Source organism: Anolis sagrei, chromosome 2 (genome assembly GCF_037176765.1).
Source record: "Anolis sagrei isolate rAnoSag1 chromosome 2, rAnoSag1.mat, whole genome shotgun sequence".
NCBI classification, from domain to species: Eukaryota; Metazoa; Chordata; class Lepidosauria; order Squamata; family Dactyloidae; genus Anolis; species Anolis sagrei.
The window spans coordinates 44,900,652-44,923,058 of record NC_090022.1 but is presented as its reverse complement, the minus strand read 5'-3'; the positions used below and the strand labels follow the sequence as shown (position 1 = coordinate 44,923,058).

The 22,407-nt window shown below is 39.2% G+C and overlaps 1 protein-coding gene across 10 annotated transcripts in view; it reads right to left on the bottom strand.

Moving 5' to 3' along the window:
• LOC132769389 (contactin-4) overlaps nt 1-22,407 on the bottom strand; it is a 643,374-nt gene that overhangs the window by 139,207 nt on the left and 481,760 nt on the right. For all 10 annotated transcript variants that reach the window (XM_060766321.2, XM_060766322.2, XM_060766323.2 and 7 more), the window contains 3 exons: nt 10,552-10,755; nt 1,532-1,634; nt 519-703 (listed from right to left, as the gene is read on the bottom strand). In XM_060766321.2, coding sequence (XP_060622304.2) covers nt 519-703; nt 1,532-1,634; nt 10,552-10,755 — 492 coding nt within the window. The remainder of the gene's footprint in view (nt 1-518; nt 704-1,531; nt 1,635-10,551; nt 10,756-22,407) is intronic.

Below are 22,407 nucleotides of genomic sequence, written 5' to 3'. Positions count from 1 at the left end.
AAAACCTACAACAACCCAGTTGGTTCCCTTTCCTGGCTGAGACCTAACTTGTAGATTGATAGGTATAGATATCATCAATTTTAGACAACAGAAACAATGTGTTGTATACTTAGCTTTCCTCTAAGGTTCAAAAATATTATCTGTATTAAAAACTGGCCAAAACCTGAGGACTCTATTAATGAGCAATGGTTCAAAATAAGCCAAGATTTATCAGAGGAGCCTGTTGTTTTCTGCCAAATGCAGAAGAAAAATAGGCAAATTGCTTTACAACATCTTTTACATCTTACTTGGACCAATCACCTCTGACAACATACATTTTCATTTTGCTCTCACTTCACAGCCTCAATCAATATGCCTGTCTCAGAGGTTTTTATTTTATATAAAATTACACTTGCTGAGCAGTCCAATTTGCAAGACAAAATTTGAAGAGAAAAATCAACATTGACATTGCAACAAAGCATTTACCACATTTTGGCATCAGCTATAATGAAAAACAGGTGAATAAATAATCTGGGTACCATAAAACGTCAGCTGGCCTCGAGCCATGTTCCTTCCTCTCACATTTTCAGCCACACACTCATAAAGGCCGGCGTCTTCCTGCTGGAAATTTGGGATTTCAAGAATGCTGCTCGATTTGTGCCTCCGAGCTTTTTTGGGGATTTGTTTTCCATCTGCTCTTCTCCAACTGATTGCTGGAACTGGGCTGTTTTTAAAAACAAAAAGAGAAGAAACCACTTGGAATTGTACTGCAATCTATCAACCAAAAGATAGATACTCAATTAAGACCCCCCAAATTCAGATTATTAATGCTTATTGTAATGAGGATTCTGCAATAATATGTCCATTAACTCATTGAAATGTAGTCAAGACCCAATAGACCTTGAGGCATGTTCTGGGAGGCTGTGATACTTCAAAGCAGTAAACATTTATTTAAAATATGGGAATATTTATCAGTCATACATAAAGTTTTGCAGTGATTCTCTGCTTTTTCAAACTGTTGCCTTTGGAGTCATTTCAATCATCCTTCAAGCAAAGACTTCTTATAATTAGAAGTTGGGTGTATTTTGACAGTTCTGTCCTTGGGATTTAGATGTCTTTCCCCTAATTCAAAAAGAAGTACTTTTCTTTGGAATGCAAATATAAATTTTCATTTCTTCCAGTGCTTTTTTTCTTTTTATTAATTGATGGAAGCTGCAAGGGACTCATAGGTTCCACTCTTATGATAAGAGCTGGAGTCTCTGTGACTTGTCTCAATGCCAATCATGTTCACGAACCAATTTGCACAAAGAATTGGAAACAAATATGATCAAAGGAAACTTCATTTCAGTAATAATGTACATAGGCACCCCATTATGCTTCAAAATGAATAATCCATAGCACATGGACATAACCCCGCCCTGAAAGCCCAGGAGTCCAACTGCACCAGGATGAATGGAGGTTGTGCAAAACAACAAAGCCCCAATGTGGTTTATGGCATGACCTTTGCAAACAAATCCCATTCTTTTGAATGAGTGAAAGGTAAAAAACTTACTTTCCCAGTGCAAAACACTCCAGCCTCACAGTTGTTCCTTTTGCAGATGGAACCATTTCTGGGAATTGAACTTCAATTTTTGGCTCATATTCACCCATCACTCCTGCAAAGATATAATAGATGCTAAATTGGCTTGAATTTTGCAACACATATCCTCAAGTATTCCTGAGCTAACCTGGGGCTGTTTTATACATCATTATGTTCCCAATTAATCTGTTCATTTCAAACAGGACCTTGCTTCCAAAAGCCGCGCACCACAGGCTCCCTCTCCCATTTACTGCCAGAGGGAAATTTGTTTTGCAGCTCTCAGCCATCTGCCTGAGATTACATCTCATCATAGCTCCTTGCATTTTCTTTTCTGTATGTTCTTCTTCTGAAAAAGAAACTGCTAATAAAGACTAATCAATGTCTTTTGGAGAAAGTAATGCAGAGCAAACAACTGTTGCAAAAATAGTTGATAAAGCATCAAAGCGCCTGTGAATGTGAAGGAAGACTATCATTTGAGGAACTGCACTAGTTGTGCCATTTTAGTGTCTTAGTAAATCATCCACCTTATAGGTATTGAAATAAATGAATGCACAAACAAAAGGTTTTAAAATGTACAGGTAAAAGGCTCTATATTTAAGAGAAATCAGCACATTTCTAACAAAGGAAATGGCTTGCAAAGCTAATTCAATATGATTTCTTGGACAGCAATCACAGACAAAGGCATGAAACTATATAACATCTTAATCCTTTTTAATGCTTTTTGTCCAACTATAGTAAGAATAAAGGGTTAAGTATAGCAGTTATTGGGAAAGCCTATAATTACTATAAAGAAGGAATTGTGTTGTGGATTAAATTTAAAACGACATCTTTCAGAAATACAATTGCATATATCTTGGGTTCTACATATTATGCTGCCTTTTGCAGATAGTACAGCCAGCCTAAAAGCTACAGAATGCTAGCATTATCCATTCCTCTGACTTATTCTACAAGACACAGACATGTCCACATGTAAATAAATGAGTGTGCTGTAAGTTAAGTTAGAAGAGTTGATAGTGCTAGCATTCTGTAGTTTTTAGGCTGGCTGTACTATCTGCAAAAGTATATTTTACTATGCTTTGGTTGTAACTAAAGCAGATCTCACACAAAAAAGCCCATAGTAAATTTCTAATGTTCTGCCTATAGCATCCAAAGTACATTAAATCTAGTAGTCTTGTCTCTGGAAACTTCCATTATTTGTGGAAGCATATAGTACACAACGGTATGCTCAGAATTAAATCACTTGAGAGATACTGTCTGCTGCTTTTAGAGTTCAGTCCTTGTTGTGTACAGAGAATAGAGAGTGCTCTACATCATTTTAGCTTATTTGAAAGCTGGGGTTTGGAATCATCAACAACAGAACATATTCTGTTTTTTAAAGCAAGAGTTTATTACCATGAACGACATATCTGGAGAAGAAAAGATGTTGTTTTCTGCTTCTGACTATCAGACAGACAAAGAGGGTGGGAGAGACTGGGGAAGTACATGGAAGGCAGTAAAGTCAAGCCAGAGAGTATTAATCTCCAGCAAGGAACCAACAGAAAAAATACTACAAAGATAGAACATAGCAAGGACTCCAATTTACTTGTTTCTACATCTTTTGCCCTCTTGTGCAATGACTGGTTGTACATTTCTTGGCCTCTAATACCCCCAATCCTAGAGGCATTATGATGTGGTTTGTATTTTGCTTTCTTAACGTTTTTTGTGCAGAAAATGCTGTTTCCTCAGAAAATACTGTTATCTGCACAAAAATCCAAGTGTGAACTTTGGGAAGAATAAGTCATGACCAAGAAAAGTCTTTGCAAAATGCACATTTTTCATAGATTTTTTGCAGTAAGAAATCAATTGTAAAACCTATTTGTTGCATCTTTCAAGTATAAAATTGTGTAGTGATGCATTCATTATACACTGCAGGTAAATAAAACACACTTAAGGTAGTTGCATGAACTGCATGCCTCTCTCTCTCTCTCTCTCTCTCTCTCTCTCTCTATATATATATATATATATATATACACACACACACACACACACACACACACAAACACAGCAAAGCACCAGTCATGGTCAGAATTCTGTTTCCTTCAACTGACTATCATAAGAAAGCAAACATGGTTTATATCACTCACAACCAACCAACCAAAACATATGATATCCACTAACAAACCTAGATTCTAGAGGAACTAGGTCTAGATCTAATTGTGACTTGTGAGGCTTGATTAGAGCAGACCTACTGAACCAACTGGATTTACCTATGGACCTTCCTACACTGCCATATGATGCACATTCATAATGCAGTTTAACTGTATTGAATTGCATAGTATGAGTCTACCCTGACATATAACTCAACTCAATATAGTTAAAGAACATTATGAAACCGCATTATATAGCAGTGTAGATGGGGCCCCAGTGTTGAATCACCATTCTACATATTGGTGAGCAAGGAGTACCTAATAGAATTCCAAACCATGAATGCTTAAACATACATCAAATGATTTGGAAAAGAATTTACAAGAGATGGAATAAGATTATATCTTTGAGCCTAGGTAGCTGCTGATTTATTTGTGACCTAATTTCCCTTGTTAGAGAAGTATGCATTTTCTCTTCTCTTCAGCAAAGAGATATCTATTTTTATTCCCTAGGCTAGACAAGCAGATGCTTTCCAGATGTTTTTTACTGGTAATTCAACTGTGGCTTGCTATGCTGGTTTAGACTTATGAGAGTCCTAGACCAAAACATCTGGAGGTTGCCAAGATACTTAAGTGGCTATTTGGAGAAATGCAGTTCAAAAAAAGTAGCTTTTTGAGGTTCTCTGCAGCCTATTACAGAATAGATTAAATTCTGCAATTGAGTCAGGTTACAATGATAGCAAAGCCCATGTAAACTAGGAATGGACAGCAACCATGGAAGCTAAACAATAACCTGGCAGTGGGGAATAGCAGTCATAGGAGTTGAAGACTGCCATGAGAATAAGAACATGTTCAAGGGAAGGCAGCCTATCTTTTTTGCCATTAGAGATTGGTTTGATCTACAGGTAATTTATAAAGGAAAACAAGCCATTGTGTTTGTAAAAATAATTCACTTGTGCTGAAAAAGAAAGATTAGGCTGACAATCACAATACAAGTTGGCAAAGCTTGTTAGATTGCCTTCCTTCCCTTCTTTCTTTTCTTTTCTTTTTGTAGCTGCATGCTAGAAAAGCAAAGAAGGGCATTTTTGTCCTCATCCACAACTTTTAAAAGTTGTGAAATGATAGCCTTTTCACTGGGATCCAGCTCAGATTACACAAAAACACCTTATCGTCAACTGCCAGGATTATACACACAAAAATGGCAATCAAGTGAAAGAAATCACCCAAACTGGTTTGGTTCTGTCAAACATAACTCCGCTTTTTTTTTTTTTTTTAAAGTAAAACCCATAATGCTTGAGGGAGTGGTTGTTGCTATTTTCACTTGTCCCCAAGTCTGGTGGAAAGTCTCTCCTATGTGTCCCAGCCCTGGAGAAGATGGGAGAGGGCCTTCTTGGACGTAATACCTTGGCTATGGAATAGCCTCCTTGAGACCCAGCTGGGACCTGTGCGTCATGACATTGCCATGTCAAAGCCAGGCTTTGTACATATTTAAGCCACTGTAGCCCTAATTGATTTTATCTACTGTACATGTGCCACAGCCTGTTTTATTTTAAATTGTTTGGTCTTAAGTTATTCATAATAACATTCCACTTTTCTCTCTTGATTGAGATTCAAATTATTTAATATTTATTTATTTATTTACAGCATCTTTTTTACCCCAAACGGGACTCAGGGTGGATCACAATGTACACATACATGGCAAACATTCAATGCTGTTTTTAAGACATACAAGACATACAGAGAGACAGAGGTATTTTGGCATTTCCAACTTTGGAGCTGGGTGTCACGCTCGATTCTGGTCATGGGGGGGGGGGGTGCTGTCACTTCATTCACTGTGAAGCCAAGCACCCCTTATTTGGAATTCCTAAATACAAGATATGCCAGAATCCAAAACTGTCCACACAGTTAGATAGTGAACAATTTTGCTTTGTAATAAGTCAATATACACAAACTTTGGATCATGCACAAGTTTAATAGAAATATTATGTATAAAAGTATTGTCAGGCTATGCATATAAGATACATATGAAATATGAATGAATTTGGGGTATTGATTTGGTTCCCATCTCCAATATATGTCATTATGCATGTGTATGGTATTGCAAAATCTGAAACAGAATAGTTCTGGTCCCAGGTATTTCAGATAAGGGATACTCAACTTTTTACTTATTGTTATTTATTATTTTAAATAGATACACAGTACACTATTCTGAGATCTTTGGATATAATGAATGATATAATAAATGTTTGAATGGATGAATGAATGAATGAATGAATGAATAAGAACAGCGAGTGGGGATGTTTTTACATGGGCTACAGCTAGATTTTTATGTTCCAGACATATCGATGAAGGCTATACAGCTTTCTGCTTTTGTTCTTCTGCAGGCAGGCAAAGACCTTTTCATTCAGGCAAGCCCTTGGCACTTTGTCTGGGTTGCTGAGGGACAGGGACTTTTAATCCATGCTCCTGCTGTCTTTTGTTTTACTTCTATCCTTTCCCATTTCAGCTGATGTGTTTTTAACTGCTTTAAAAGTAGCTTTCATTCATCTGTGCTATATTTTGACTCATACTAGTTTTGTTCTTTTTAGTATTAGCCCTGTTGAGTCCCAAGATAAGATGCAAATCATATGTACGTATGTAGGTGTGTCTGTGTGTGTTTGTGAGGGGCTCACATCGTTTGCCAGATGAAAAGTCTGTGGGACTTGTGACAAAATGATGCCGTTGCAAGGGACTGCCTTTCAAAAGATGAGCCTAGAGCAAAAGGATGAGCTACAGCTTAGGTTCTTCCTTTCTCAGCATGGATGGAAACCTAACAGCCTGTGTCTCCAAATCATGAGTGGAAACACACAAAAAATCAAAGTAGAGATGTGGTCAACAAGTTGTCGTGTGCAGTGAAAAGTAACAAGGATAGAGATTACCAGATACAAGATGTTTTTAAAGCCACGACTTCCCTCTGCTGCTGTTACTACTCCTTTGAACACTGATTACTCCAGGAACTTATGGGCAAATCGAAGACTGCCTGCAAGTATACTAAGGACAAATGGTAGAAAACAAGTCCAAACATGAAAGCAAGTCTTACTATAGAAGGTATGAGCAAAGTCTATTTTTAAAGATTTTATACTACATAGGTTGCCTTTTATCCTCTTCTTGTCACAATGAAATAAATACCGTCTCTGCAGGGAAACCACAAACGGGTTTAATATTGATCCATGGAACTGTCTAAACAAAAAAGTCTACTCTTATCATTGCTTGGCTGCCCCCATTTTTGATATATTTTAGTTCCCTGTGGAGAAAATGCTAGCTGGTATTGAAAATGCCCGGCTAATGGGTGAAGGAGCACTTTCTGATTGTGCCATGCAATAGAAGGAAACAGTCCAATTTAAGGCAACTAGAGATTGAAATATTGCTTCCCAGAAGCACTAAAGTGACATCTAAAGTTTTACATTTTAGTAGCCTTGAGAGGCAGGCCAAGGTGCAGAATTAAAAGCATAATGGAACAGTCAGTTGTGGGACACAAGGTATTTATAGATGACTGGTTTTGCACGGCAGCTAAGAGAAAAAGGAGGAGGAGAGGGGACAGGCTTTTAAAGATGTAACAGCAATTTCATGACAGTTAAGTCCCACTAAACTGAACCTGGTAAAGATGTATGGCATAGCTTTGTGACTGACTTAAGATATTGTCATTTTAAAATGCCCTTTCCACCACTTTCTCTAACAGCCAACCTACTGCCATTTTCTGTGATGGAAACGTCTACGTTTTCCTAAATACTCGCACACTCTTGTGTTGCTAGGATGTGGTTCGGTTCATTAATCCCTGTTGTGTCTAGGTTAGAGACCACAGAGATTGGAAATTGTACATTTCTAGACAATAACAAGCAAAACAGCATACTAATATGGTCGATATCTTAAATGGGAATAGGCATGTTGGTTTGGGGATCAGGGAGCCAGAATCCAAAGGAATCGGTTTCCAAGCTCTGCATGTATGTTATGTTAAATGGGCAGTTCTTTCTATGCCTGTTCTATTTCCACCCCACCACACCCATTATTAGAAATAATAGCTAAAGAACAGAAAAGCAGATCAAGAAGCAAAACCAGACTATACAGTGTGGGACAGGGAAAAGCCTGCCCTTTTGTGCAATGCTGTAATGCCAATGGAAATTTCCCAAAATGCAATAGGGCACTGGGATGAATGGCAACTTTCCATTAATGCCAAACAGCATATAGTAGGAGGTGAGGAGGATTTGCATTCTACACTCTAAGGCAGATTTAAAAACCATCACCTTGATGGAGACCTTTACTCACTGGTAACTTTGAAATACACATGGAAATGTGATATAACAGAATGTGTAGTGTTGCCCTTATTCATCGGATAACAAGGCAAGGCAATATAGATCAATTATCAATATCTCCTAAAAGAAGCCTGCTTTTACAAAATCTCTTTATGGGACTCCTCTCCTGTCTTTTCTTCTATCCAGCTGGAATTACTTTTTCCGCACTGGCTGGTGAAGAAGGGCTGGATAAAGACAGACTTTCAGCTTTCAACAAATGACTCAAAAATATCCAACATGGGAAAGAAAGGAGTTTTATGCTAGCATAGATAATTCTATCCTCTATAGCAAGCCTGCGGAACCTGCAGTTCTCCAGGTGTTTTGGACTTCAGTTCTCAGAATTCCTGGCCATTGAACAAGCTGACTAAGGCTTCTAAGAGTTGGGGGGCCCAAACATCTGGAGGACGACAGGTTGTGCAGGCCTACTCTATAATCATGTCTGTGAGAAAACCACCTATTTCCAAAATTGCTTACTGAGCATGAGTGAAGAACAAAACAGAAGGAAAAGGGGAAAGCAGGTTAGCCAGTCTTCCCAGCTACCCTTGCATCTTAACAAAGTATAGACCCATAAGTCATCAAGCAAAGTGAAGGTTGTTAAAAGAAAAAAATATGCTTGGGATTCATTTGAAATAAGCTTTCAAGTGGTATTTAGAAAATGCAAGTTTTTGTTCACTAATTAAAGGCATGGTTGTTTTATTTGACACATTATTAGTTTTACAAAAAGAAGCCTTTTACTGAAACACATGGAATGCTTATTTTTTGGGGGGGGGGGTGTAGGGACCTATCTCCATTCTTATGTTATGTCTATCTGTGGTATCAAAGTTTCTGCTAAATAAGTGAAGTCCTGGGCCACATCTACTTTGTTAACTTTTACTTATGTAGTACGACACAGAATTCTGAATCATTATGCAAATATTGCTTTGTGGATGGAAGACACAGATGGGAATGGGTCAATAATCTCCCTCCTCTCAGCACAGATGGCAAATTTTGGTCAATAAATATCCAGATCTTTTTAGCACTAATTTTCCTTCATATACTTATCATAATTAAAAGAGGGAAGTAGTTCTAGGCAGCACGTGTAACATCAAAGTGATGAATTGCACAGTTTTGTATATTTTACATTTAGTGGGAGAAGAACATCATGAACTTTCTCTGTGTTACACTTATTCATGTAATTGGGACATTAAACATTGATGAATTTGCCTCTTAGTCTACTAATTTAATGATGAAATGCTTTAATGAAAATCATCTGTCATATATATTGAGATGTACTGGACATGCCATACTCAATTTAAATAGAGGTAATCCAGATGTAGCTGTCAGCAGGCTAGTATATACACATTTTATCGCTTCTATTATTTGGCTTTTTGTTCTTTGTATTCCTGAAAGGTGTGAAGACACTTGGCTTCTGACCAAACTAAACCGAGTGAACGCTCCTGTGAAGCACATTTAAGCATGAACATCATAGAAGAGAAAAATCTGGTAGCTGGTGATTATAAAAAGAGGTCTCAGGTTATTCTGTGACATCTCATTTTAAAACCCACATTTAACATATCTTCAATTGTACTAACACTTCAGTCCCAGAGAAATCCGATCATCTTGTGATGAAATGAATGTTGCTTGAACTTTCCTGCTGAACTCAGCAAAGTTTTCCAGCATATCTAATAAAAAAGTAAAATGCACTTAAAGTGCATTTCAAGAACAATTGCAAGAATGAGTTCAGGAAAGCAATTGTAAATATAGTAAAGTGAGTGCAAAACAGGAATTCTTTACAGAAGAGCTCATGGTAATGCACTTTATAGTCCCCACTACAGTCAATCACAATATTTCAATATTGCTTCAAGAGTGCTATGAAATATTAGTCCCACTGTTCCTTTCTATGAAACAATAACTCTGAGATTCTCAGTGATGCTTCAGAAGAAAGTGTGTCAAACCTCCACCTGCAACAGCACAAAGTCACAACACCTTCTATTTTCATGTATAAGTCTAAATACTTTAATCAAAAAATCAACTCAAAATACCTGGGTCATCTTATCCACAGGTCAATGTAAGTATTTCTTTATTTCTTTAGTATTTCTAGCTTCAGCAGAGAGCTCTTTGCCCCACCCCAGTCATTCCACAGATATATAAACCCATTTTCCTATTTCCAACAGACCTCACTACCTCTGAGGATGCTTGCCATAGATGCAGGCAAAACATCAGGAGAAATGCCTCTAGAACATGGCCCAATAGCCTGAAAAATCCTACAAGAACCTAGTGATTCCAGCCATGAAAGCCTTCAACAATATATTTCTTTATTTACTATATTTATATCTTGCTCTTTCGCACCCCAAGGGGGACTCAGAACGGCTTCCAACATGGCAGCATTCAATGCCGCATATACAATCAAATAAAAAATACAATCCTATACATCCAAAAATTGCATCATATACATACAATACAGATAAACCATATAAATATCATACAACTATTAAAATCATTATAGCTATTCTAGAAGTCATAATTTGTGTTGCTATAGCTTAAAATTTAAGAAAACCCATACCATCATTTCTCAGGATTAAAGGTGTTGTAGGTCCCAGCACTCTGTTGTTGGTTATACTATTTGTCACCACACATGTGTAATTCCCCACATCAGATTTCTCCACTTTAGCTATGTATAAATTTCCGGTCTCTTGAGAAACAAAGCGGCGATTATCTTGGTGCACAAATGATGGGTATTCATTAAAGATCCAGGCATAGATTAGTTCTGAAAATAAAAAGAAACGTGTTATTCATATTGGTTGATTCATCCAATAAAACAATTTCCATTTTCTCATTGTATAAGAGAAAATGAGATTATAAAATAAAGAAAATGCATTGTTACTGATATCCTTTATTTTTTGTAAAATGCAACAGAAATACGATTTAACTTTAAATATGTTATGTTTATTTATTTATTTATTTATTAGCCATATTTATATACCGCCTTTCTCAGCCCAAAGGTGACTCAGGGTGGTTTACAAATGGCACAATTTGATGCCTACAAATCACAGAACAATTAAAACATTTATCATAAATAACATTTGATAAAATAAAATAAAACCAATTAAAATATCCAGCGCGTCTCATTACTAAAATCATTACCCAATCGCACATTTCAATCATTCAGAAGATCAGAGTTTGTCTGCTACACTGCATTTGGGAAAGCTTGCTCAAAAAGCCAAGTTTTAACTTTTTCAAAATGTTAGGAGGGTGGGGGCCGATCTAATATCCCTAGGGAGAGTGTTCCATAGCCGAGGGGCCACCACTGAGAAGGCCCTGTCCCTCGTTCCCACCAACCGAGTCTGTGGTGAAGACAGGACCAAGAGCAGGGCCTCCTCCCTAGAAGATCTTAGGGTCCTAGACATTGAGCATTGAACCAGTACACTGAATACCAGGGTTGGAATTTCTTCTCATCCATGGAAACTCACTGAGTGACCTTGGGCAATCTCTCAATCTCAGTCTCTCAGTCTCAGGTGGGGCAGTGACTAATCACCTCTAAATAAATCTTGCCAAGAAAATTCCATGATAGGTTCACCCTAAGTCAAAAACAAAGGCACACAATGACATCAGTGTATCTATAGTGTATGCACTTTCAGAAATGAAATAGCTACTTAAAAGAGTTAAATTAATGGTTTGTCAAATGTGGAGACTGTTGTTTACATATCTTTGCCAAATGTCTAGTGCACCTATGCTAGTTCAAATGAATAGCATGGTAAATTTATTTATTTATTTACCTTACTTATATACCCCTGTTCTCAGCCCGAAGGCGACTCACAGCGGTTCACAACAAATACGAACAGCAAAAATTCAGTGCTACAGTATAGAAACAGTTAACAACCTAACACATTACACAATTAATAAACAGTTACTACAATACCCATTCACTGTCGTCTCTTCATCAAAAACATGTTCCAGATTCGTTATCCATTGTTCCATTCCAGTGTTCATTAACCAATCATTGCACTAATTATTGGAACGCCTGCTCAAACAGGCAGGTCTTCACTTTTTTGCGGAATACCATTAGAGATGGTGCTAGTCTAATGTCCGTAGAAAGGGCGTTCCACAGCCGAGGAGCCACCACCGAGAAGGCCCTATCTCTCGTCCCCGTCAGCCGAGCTTGAGAAGCTGGCGGGATCGAGAGCAGGGTCTCCCTGGAAGATCTCAAAGTCCTGGTGGGTTCATAGGCAGAGATGCGGTCGGATAGGTAGCTTGGGCCCGAACCGTTTAGGGCTTTAAAGGCCAACGCCAGCACTTTGAATTCAGCCCGGTAGCAGATCGGTAGCCAGTGGAGTTGGCACAACAGGGGGGTTAATGTTTAATGTTAAACAGCTTAATGTTTGCCATAAGATCCTTGATTCTGTGAATTAGCTCTGAGTCTGTCTAGAATCCAATTAATATTGGTATTTGAAAAATAAATAGTCAGACCTCCACATTCATGGGCCTTACATTTGTAGTTTATTCACGAACCTATATCTCCATATTCACATGGCAGCCCTGACCTCATGAAGTGAGGGAAGTAAGGAGTCACCACCCATGCTGTGCCCAGCTCCTGAAGATGGGGCTGTTCTATGGACATCCACATGGTAGCTACATCTCCATTAACTGGACAGGGGAGGTGAATCATCACTACCTGTGCTGGGCCTGGCTCCAGGAGATGGGGTTGCCTTGCAAACATTCACATGGCAGCCCTATCTTCAGGAGGTGGGCTAAATGGGGATTCATTTCTGGTCCCAAGCAGAGTGGATACTTTGAATCATTTGTTTAATGTGGATTCCATATTTTTGTAAATCCAATTTATTCAGTAGAGTTATCCTGGTTAGGATAGGATTCAGGTCTATATCAGAGAAATTAGAATAGTTTGTATAAGGATATTTGTTTAATTTTTGGAAACCTGTAAAATTCAGCAACAAAACGTGTTGTTAATAATGTTTTCAGGTGCCATTTGATTATTCTCCATGTCTCATTGGCTCATAATAAAGAGGAGATTAAGTACTGAAAGAAGCATATCTTGACAGTACAATAATGACCGATCTTAGGGGAACATATTTGTTTCACGTTGCCAGCAGATGTAGTTTGATAGACCCAGGAGTGTTAAGAAAAAATGAAGCAGCCATCATCTGCATTATGACTGATTAGATAATATTCCCAAATTTGTAACTTATCTTTGGAAATTATCCAAAAAGGGGCAGCTGGAATAGGTTTTACAAGCAAAGTCTAGTGCTTGATTATTTCACTATCATCTCACTGTATCATCTCATAAGATTAATATTCCAAACATCCTGGAAATGATCAGGAAATTAAAGAACCACAAGATGTTACCATTTCATTGGAAGGAAGCTAATTACAAAGAAAAAAAAGGTATATTGTTATTTTAATACTCTCTAATGAGTAATAACTGTAATTGACCTCAGCCACTGCGATGCTTAAAAATACACTGGTCTCAGTCCACCAAGCAGATTTGTTACATAACTACTATTCATTTCACTAGGGCTTGTGTGGACTTCATCATGTTCGGTTGTTCATTGTTTACCAACAAAGAATGAAGGCATGCAGATTGTCGGGCTTTTATCATAACAAACCCCCCACAGGGCTGGAGACCATCTTCATAGACTTTTAGGAAGATATGATAATTATGTTTATGTGGGACTATCTAATCATTGTATTTACACATGTGCATCTAATTACAAGCAACCCCATGCTGATGTCAAGAGGATACTCCTAGTAAACAAGGTAGCACTTCTCAGCAGGCTTATTTTTTTCTGCAAGTAATTAGCATTCGTTTTTGTTTTAATTTACACTTGCCAAACAATTAACTTGTTTCCTATAAATGCTGGCAACAGTAGGCAGCCTTTCCTACTTTTGTGTGCTTAGAGGATTTTGTTTTGTTTTGTTTTTTGAAGTAAAGCTTTCAGTTATTCTCCACAGATCCCACAGAAAACAAGAATCTCAACTCAGAGACCTGTTAGGCAACAACAACAAAAATGGTGCATTCATCCACCCTCTTCTTCCTCCTTTCCCCTTCTTCCTCTTCCTCTTCTTCCTCCTCCTCTCCTGCTCCTTCTTCTTCCCCCTGTTCCTTCGAAAACAGGACTCTGTATGTATCATATATCCTGTCCTGATCCCCTAAACTGGTTTGGCATCCTCAGCTGTGATACGAAATGCTATTATTTATTTATTTATTTTATTTACTTTACTTGTATACCGCAGTTTCTCAGCCCAACAGGCGACTCAACACGGTTTACAAATGCTACTCTAGCATCAGTATTGAAGGAAGATGCAACTTTCAGTTCAATCAACTTCCACATGTGGGTTGAGGCACAACTTGGTTCTTTGCCCCACACAGAAAAAAAAATCTGGGGCCAGTTCCAGTGAAAAGAGATACTGCATAACTATATTCACAGGTTCACCACACACAATATGCCACCACAGCCCACAGTTTTCTTTTATTGCCTCCAAAGGGATAGTAACGCAAGATCTGCTATTTATGGTGAGTCGGTTTAAGGTGACTGATGCAGTCATTTGAGATTTTACGTAACAAGTGTACTTGTGATATGAATTAATGTATGATAATATTCTCATGTGTGTATGTTTTGAAATCAAATTCACTTTTAAAAGAAAATTATATATAAATAGTGATTTTAGAATTATTGTGTCCATGAAAGCATCAAAGCACCAAGTAGTATCTTCAAACTATTATTATTATTATTATTATTATTATTATTATTATTATTATTACCATCCCGCTTTTTCTCTTCATACAGAGACTCAAAGCGTCTCACAATCAAAAGCATTACAATACAACTTAATATATACAAATATTAAAACAGTATTACAAATCATTAATATTAAAAACATAGAATCATAGAATCAAAGAGTTGGAAGAGACCTCAAGGGCCATCCAGTCCAACCCCCTGCCAAGAAGCAGGAATATTGCATTCAAATCACCCCTGAGAGATGGCCATCCAGCCTCTGCTTAAAAGCTTCCAAAGAAGGAGCCTCCACCACACTCTGGGGCAGAGAGTTCCACTGCTGAACGGCTCTCACAGTCAGGAAGTTCTTCCTCATGTTCAGATGGAATCTCCTCTCTTGTAGTTTGAAGCCATTGTTCCGCGTCCTAGTCTCCAAGGAAGCAGAAAACAAGCTTGCTCCCTCCTCCCTGTGGCTTCCTCTCACATATTTATACATGGCTATCATATCCCCTCTCAGCCTTCTCTTCTTCAGGCTAAACATGCCCAGCTCCTTAAGCCGCTCCTCATAGGGCTTGTTCTCCAGACCCTTGATCATTTTAGTCGCCCTCCTCTGGACACATTCCAGCTTGTCAATATCTCTCTTGAATTGTGGTGCCCAGAACTGGACACAATATTCCAGATGTGGTCTAACCAAAGCAGAATAGAGGGGTAGCATGACTTCCCTAGATCTAGACACCATGCTCCTATTGATGCAGGCCAAAATCCCATTGGCTTTTTTTTTGCCGCCACATCACATTGTTGGCTCATGTTTAACTTGTTGTCCACGAGGACTCCAAGATCTTTTTCACATGTACTGCTCTCGAGCCAGATGTCCCCCATTCTGTATTTTTGCATTTTGTTTTTCCTGCCAAAGTGGAGTATTTTTCATTTGTCACTGTTCAACTTCATTTTGTTAGTTTTGGCCCACCTCTCTAATCTGTCAAGATTGTTTTGAATCCTGCTCCTGTCCTCTGGAGTATTGGCTATCCCTCCCAAGTTGGCAAACTTGATGATCCTGCCTTCTAATCCTTCATCTAAGTCATTAATAAAGATGTTGAACAGGACCGGTCCCAGGACAGAACCCTGCGGCATTCTGCTCATCACTTCTTTCCAGGATGAAGAGGAAGCATTGGTGAACACCCTCTGGGTTTGTCCATTTAACCAATTACAGATCCACCTCACCGTAGCTTTGCCTAGCCCATACTGGACTAGCTTCCTTGCCAGAAGGTCACGGGGGACCTTGTCGAAGGCCTTACTGAAATCAATTCAGGTTTAATCCATAAAAGCATATAGTACCACAGCAGCCCCTGACATGATCTTTAAAACCTTTTTATTTAAATGCCTGTTTGAATAAAAAATGTTTTAGCCTAGTGCTGGAAGGACAGCACAGAAGTGGGGCATTCTGGCTTCCCTGGGCAAGGAGTTCCAGAGTTAAGGGGCAGCTACCAAGAAGGAAAGCTCCCTCCCCTTGTTCCCACCAACCAAGCTTGAGATGGAGGTGAGACTGAGGGATAGGCATTTCCTGAAGATCTCAGGGTCTGGGGAGGTTCGTACAAGGGGATGCAGTCAGCCAAATAGCCTGGACCTGAACCATTCCAGGAACCATTGTGCCTGGAAACAGACTGGCAGGCAGTGGAGGTGCAGCAACAGGGGTGGGGGGTGGGGGGTCCTGCAGCCAGCTCCAGTTAGCAACCTTGCTGCAGCTCTTTAGACCAGCTGAAGTTTCTACCACCCTTCAGAGGCAGCCCAACATAGGTTGTGTTACAGTAATCCAGATGGGATGTAACTAAGGCATGTACCACTGTGGCCAGATCTGGTTTCTCAAAGAACAGGTGCAGTTAGCACACAAATTTTTATTGTGTAAGGGCTCTCCTGGTCACCCCAGATACCTGGACCTCCAGGTTCAGTGCTGAGTCCAGGAGGGCCCTCAGACTGTGAACCCGTGGATGGAGTGTGACCCCATCCAGCACAGGCTATTTCCTGGCCTGCCTTCCACCTGACCAGGAGTACCTCTGTCTTGTTTGGATTAAGTTTCAATTTGTTTGCCCTTATTCGTCCATTACTGATGACAGGCTCTGATTTAGGGTCAGGACAGCTCCCTTGGCATCTGGTGGAAAGGAGTAATGGAGTTGGGCGTCATCTGCATATAGGTGGCACCAAATCCCAAAACTCTAGATGACCTCTCCAAGCGGTTTCAAGTATATGGGGGACAAACAGAACCATGAGGAACTCCCCCCCCCCCCAGCACCAACTCTTGGGTACGGCCCTCCAGGAAGGACTGGAGCCACTGTAAAACAGTGCCTCCCAGACTCATCCCAGTGAAACAACCCAGAAGGATTTGAAATTATATGAAGAAACAGTCAAATAGTCAATCATGTTCATTTATATGACATAAGCTGAATATTCTTAAAAGTCTAATCTAATTTACATTTAATATTTTTAAAATAATTTATATAGGTATTAGCTTAGACACTGGCTAATATGTTTACTTCAAATTATAGGTATTTGTTCTTTTGCATATCAGGCATCATGCAAAAATATACCCTAAATTATAGGTGTTTATATTATTCAGTGTATCAAGAGAAACCCAGAATGTGTAGGCTAAAGTATGCCTGAATGCAGTAATAGCAGCAGTAAGTATATACTGTAAAATACTCATTTTGATTTCCTCAGAGATGCTTATGTGCTATTTGTGTCTGTTCAAACTTGACAGATTTCTTCTGATAAGGCTTCACATACTAATTGCTCTGGAAGTGACAGGCAGTTCCTGTCCCATAGGCAATTTGTAACAACTGAGTAAACAGACACTTAAAATACAGAACAAAATGGCTTTTGGCAAGTCTGGTAGGGAACCGAAATACTATTAGAACTTATAACAACAACAAGGTGCCTGCCAATACTAAGGATGTACACACGGCAGCACAGCAATTTATGGCTCCTCAGATAGCATCAGCATCTACGCTGTCAACATTTCTCTGAAAAGTCTGGGAATATAACTTCATACAGACTTTTTAAAAATTTGAGTAAATCAAAAGAGTGCTAGTTAGAACCTGATGCATTTATGTGAGACAGCAGTTTTATATCTTTATCTCCTTGTTTCTCCTTGCTTTGCTATATGCATAGAGTTTTTCATACAGTCATCCAGGTGGGGAACATACAAACAAAACATATGCTTAGTCAACCCTCCTATCCAAGAACTTTAATTCTAAAGGCAAATGTATAACAATGATAATAATGATAACTCCGGAGAAGGAATAGAACCAAAGGCATGCACGCAAAATAGCCCACAAAATAATCTGGAAGCTCTAGTCAAAGATATGTCAGTGGAAGGATTGTGGTACAGCCCAAGGACTGAATTTTAAACAGGGAAAAGTCCACAAGTGATGGAATGGGGTAAAAAAAAAATCTGAAAAACTAAATCCTTTCCTCCACTGAGAAAAAAGAAGCCCTTTTCCTGTTTTTCTTTAAAAAATTCCAAAACCTCCCACTCCAGAAAAAAGATTGACAAATGAAATGTTTAAGATATGCCCAATTTCATTTTTATAACTATGGAAGAGGAAGACTTTTATGTAAGACTATAAGTTGTAGGGATGGAATTGGTATTGAACTATGCCTAATGGTGGTCAAAATTTAGTGTTCACAACTACATAGGAAAAATGATGAGGTGATAACAGTACATGGGAAGTTTCAGGATGATGGTGATGATGATTTGGTTCTTGATACAGCAAAATAGCACAACTCTATCAACTTTGTGCAGCCTAAAAAGCTGCACAGTTGGAATGCAGTGCGACTCTTCAAGGGAACCTTGTCCACCTACTAAAAGTATAAGCACTTGAACAATTAACATGGAAAAAGGGGAATGGATTAGCCCTAAAGTTGTGCACATTAGCAGTGAAAATGACAACTACAGTCCTCTTTCTAGGCGGGTCTTTTTGCCCAACTTGCTCCCTGAACTTGGAGTCTGTGTTCCACTTCCTTCTTGACCTGCCTGCCGCCTCCAATTCATTCTCATTCCTGATAATGTGCTTCATTCCCAGCAAGGTTGCTTCTCTACTGTCACTCAAAAAATGGAACAGGCAGGTAGGTCAAGGAAGAAGGGGTGGAAGAAGAGATGGCAGGAGAGGAGCAGCCTTGGTGGGGATGAAGCAAATTAACGGAGATGAGAAGGAGTCATGGAATCTGAGCAGGCAGACAGGTCAAAAAAGAAGTGGTGCACAGACACTGAGACCAAAAAGCTCACAGAATAAATTGTGCAAAATGCCAACTTAGAAAGAATAGCAGGAGATGGGAGCAGGAGAGGAGTAGCCTTGATAGGGATAAAGTGAATTAGCAGGAATTAGAAGAAATGGGAATCAAAGTGGCAGGCAGGTCAAGGAAGGAGAATGCAGACATTGAGCCCAGAGACTCCATTGTTTTGGAATTCCTTGGACTATAGGGGGGAAAGGGGATTGGCAATGATTTTTTGTTGCACGCCTTAGCCATTCTATCATGTAATACTGGAAAACCAGCTTCCAAACCCCAGCATGCAATACACCTTATTTATTAAGTGCAGGTAGCTCCATTGGAGCTACCCAAAAAAAACACTTTCCTCCCCGTGGTGATGCTTCGTCTCCACTTCAGGAGGAATGTGGGTGGGGCAAGCCCTGTCCAAGTCCCAGGCAAAAGTGCCAAAACAGGGCTATTTTGTCCTGTGTGAAGAGGTCAGTCAAATACAAATGTTCATATTGATGTCCATAATGTAGATTTGAAAGTCAATGTTTGCTTGAGTTCAGTGGTTTCTGAATTCCAGCTGCAGTGGACTGATTGACTCTAGCATTTGGAATTCTTCCTATTTCCCATACCAGCCAGCCATAGAAGCACTAGTTCTGGACAAAAGGAAAGAGTGTTCTTCCATCAATTTGTCCTTATGTAATTCTGGCTTGTCTGGAACATTTATTTGCATTCTGTGGTTTGCCATCATACCCCTGTCCCACTTTCTAGTCCCAAACAGAGCAGATCCATTGAAATCAACCCCTTATATTGTAAGTGGATTCTTATGTAAGTAAATAAAATTGCTTCAAAGGGTCTACTAAGTGTGGGATAAGCAATTGGACTGGGAATATAGATTCAGACAATGATTTTAACAAGGTGTTAGATCTCACATTGGCATGGTAAACTTATGTCCATTGATTTCAGTGGGTTTGCTTTAAGTGTGACTAATTTAAATCCACCTGTATTTGCTAACTATTCCTTAACAAAATTACTTGACTTTAACGGAGCTGGTCAGAGAGGTGAATCTTGGATAATGCTTTTAGCACCTTAGATTTCACTTTTATATTTTAGACAAAAATCTGAAACAGACCCAACATTCCCTACTGGATTCTCCCCATTGAATACATTTCACAGCTGTGCTTGAAAACATCAACAACTCTTAAATAAAAATTCTACTACACAAACGACACTTCTCGTATTCTTCATCTTACTTTGGCTATGTCTTTATTGATTTAGATTCCTTAGACATAGATTCCTTTGAAACAACAGTTTGAACAGTGACACAGAATATCTCCTTCTGGTAAGATGTTGATGAGTTTGATGGTGGTAATAACATAATTGAATTACTAGGTTCTTGTGGGTTTTTTCGGGCTATAGGGCCATGTTCTAGAGGCATTTCTCCTGATGTTTCGCCTGCATCTATGGCAAGCATCCTCAGAGGTAGTGAGGTCTGTTGGAAATAGGACAATGGGTTTATATATCTGTGGAATGGCTGGGGTGGGGCAAAGAGCTCTTCTCTGCTAGAGGTAGGTGTGAATGTTTCAACTGACCACCTTCATTAGCATTTGAAGGCCTGCCTGAGCCTGGGAAAATCTCTTGCTGAGAGGTGTTAAGATGTGCCTGGTTGTTTCCTCTCTGTTGTTTTGCTGTTGTAATTTTAGAGTTTTTTAATATGGTAGCTAGATTTTGTTCATTTTCATGGTCTCTTCCTTTCTGTTGAAATTGTCCACATGCTTGTGGATTTCAATGGCTTCTCTGTGTAGTCTGACATGGTGGTTGTTGGTGTGGTCCAGCATTTCTGTGTTCTCAAATAATATGCTGTGTCCAGGCTGGTTCATCAGGTGCTCTGCTATGGCTGACTTCTCTGGTTGAAGTAGTCTGCAGTGCCTTTCATGTTCCTTGATGCGTGTCTGGGCGCTGCGTTTGGTGGTCCCTATGTAGACTTGTCCACAGCTGCATGGTATACAGTAGACTCCTGCAGATGTATACGATAGACTCTGAGGATGCTTGCCATAGATGCAGGCAAAACGTCAGGAGAAATGCATCTAGAACATGGCCCTATAGCCCGAAAAAACCTACAAGAACCTATTGATTCCAGCCATGAAAGCCTTTGACAATAGAATTGAATTAATTTGCTTTATGCTCATGTATGTCTTGAAATTTTAGTCAAAAAGTCAACCAAGACTTCGGCCAATTTTTCACAGTGACTTGGGCCAATTTTCCACCTGCCCTTGACTTATACATGAGGTTAACTTGTATACATACAAGTATATATGGCATCTTTGAGATGTGAAAAGCAGAATTGTCACAAACTAAAAAATTACTAGCTTGAACAAATTGGTGAATCTATTTTTTAAATAGATTGACTTCAAAAGGTACTAACTAGGGCTGTGCTATTCAGGCAAATCCCATGCTGTTTTTGATATTAGATTTTTGTTTGCCTCATTCCCTTTTTTCAGGCTGCCCGAATTTGGGAAGGCAAAAGGCTGTTTATTGATCTGGCAGCTGGAAGCCCCATTTTCATTTTGGGAAGATCCAGCCCATTGGCAGCAATGGGGGAACTTCTGAGGCTTCCCTTTCTGTCATTTTTAGGGCTATTGGGACAAAAATGGCCAAACATTTACCACTGGAAGCCCACCAAGCTTTAGAAAATTTGGGTCATCCATTGATTATTAGGAGATTCTTAAAGTTTCTAGAAATAAAATCTCCTTTATATATAGAAAATACCCCAAAGGTATCCCTTGTGATTTCTCCACAGCAACAGTATAGGAGCATCAGTAGGGCATCATTCCTGTCAACTGTCATAAAGATCCACACATCCCACCATTTATAGGAAAATTTCAAAGTTTTATCATGTACACACGCAGAAGCCACAAGCAAAAATGAGAGAGAAAGAGAGAGAGAGTCAAAGAGGTGAACCAACTACTTACAAGGGTTTTAACAGTCTTTCTTTATTTTTAAATAATTGTTTGGGAGGAGGAAGGCTGCTAGACTGGTGCAGAAGTACACACTAGCCAGAGGGTATATACACACTCAAAAGCCAGGTGAACTGGGGCAGGAGTACACACAAGCCAGAAGGTAGGGTAGAAGGGGAATAAATTAGTCAGTAAATAGGTGAATGAAAAGAAAAGGCTTTTTTAAAAAAATAAAATAAAATGGGGTGGGGGTAAGGAAGGTGCGGGACACTGTACACAAGCAGAAAGATAGATAGGTCTGGGGAGGGATTGAATTCTCCCCATGGGGACTCAAGGGAGTGAGGCAATCCCCTCCCTTCACTAACCCACACAAGGTTCAAAAATATTTAAACACCAAATGCACAACCCCTCAGATGCACACCCACCCCATCTGTCCAAGCAAAATAGTAAAGAAGGAAGGATTGAAAGATATTAAATTAAGGA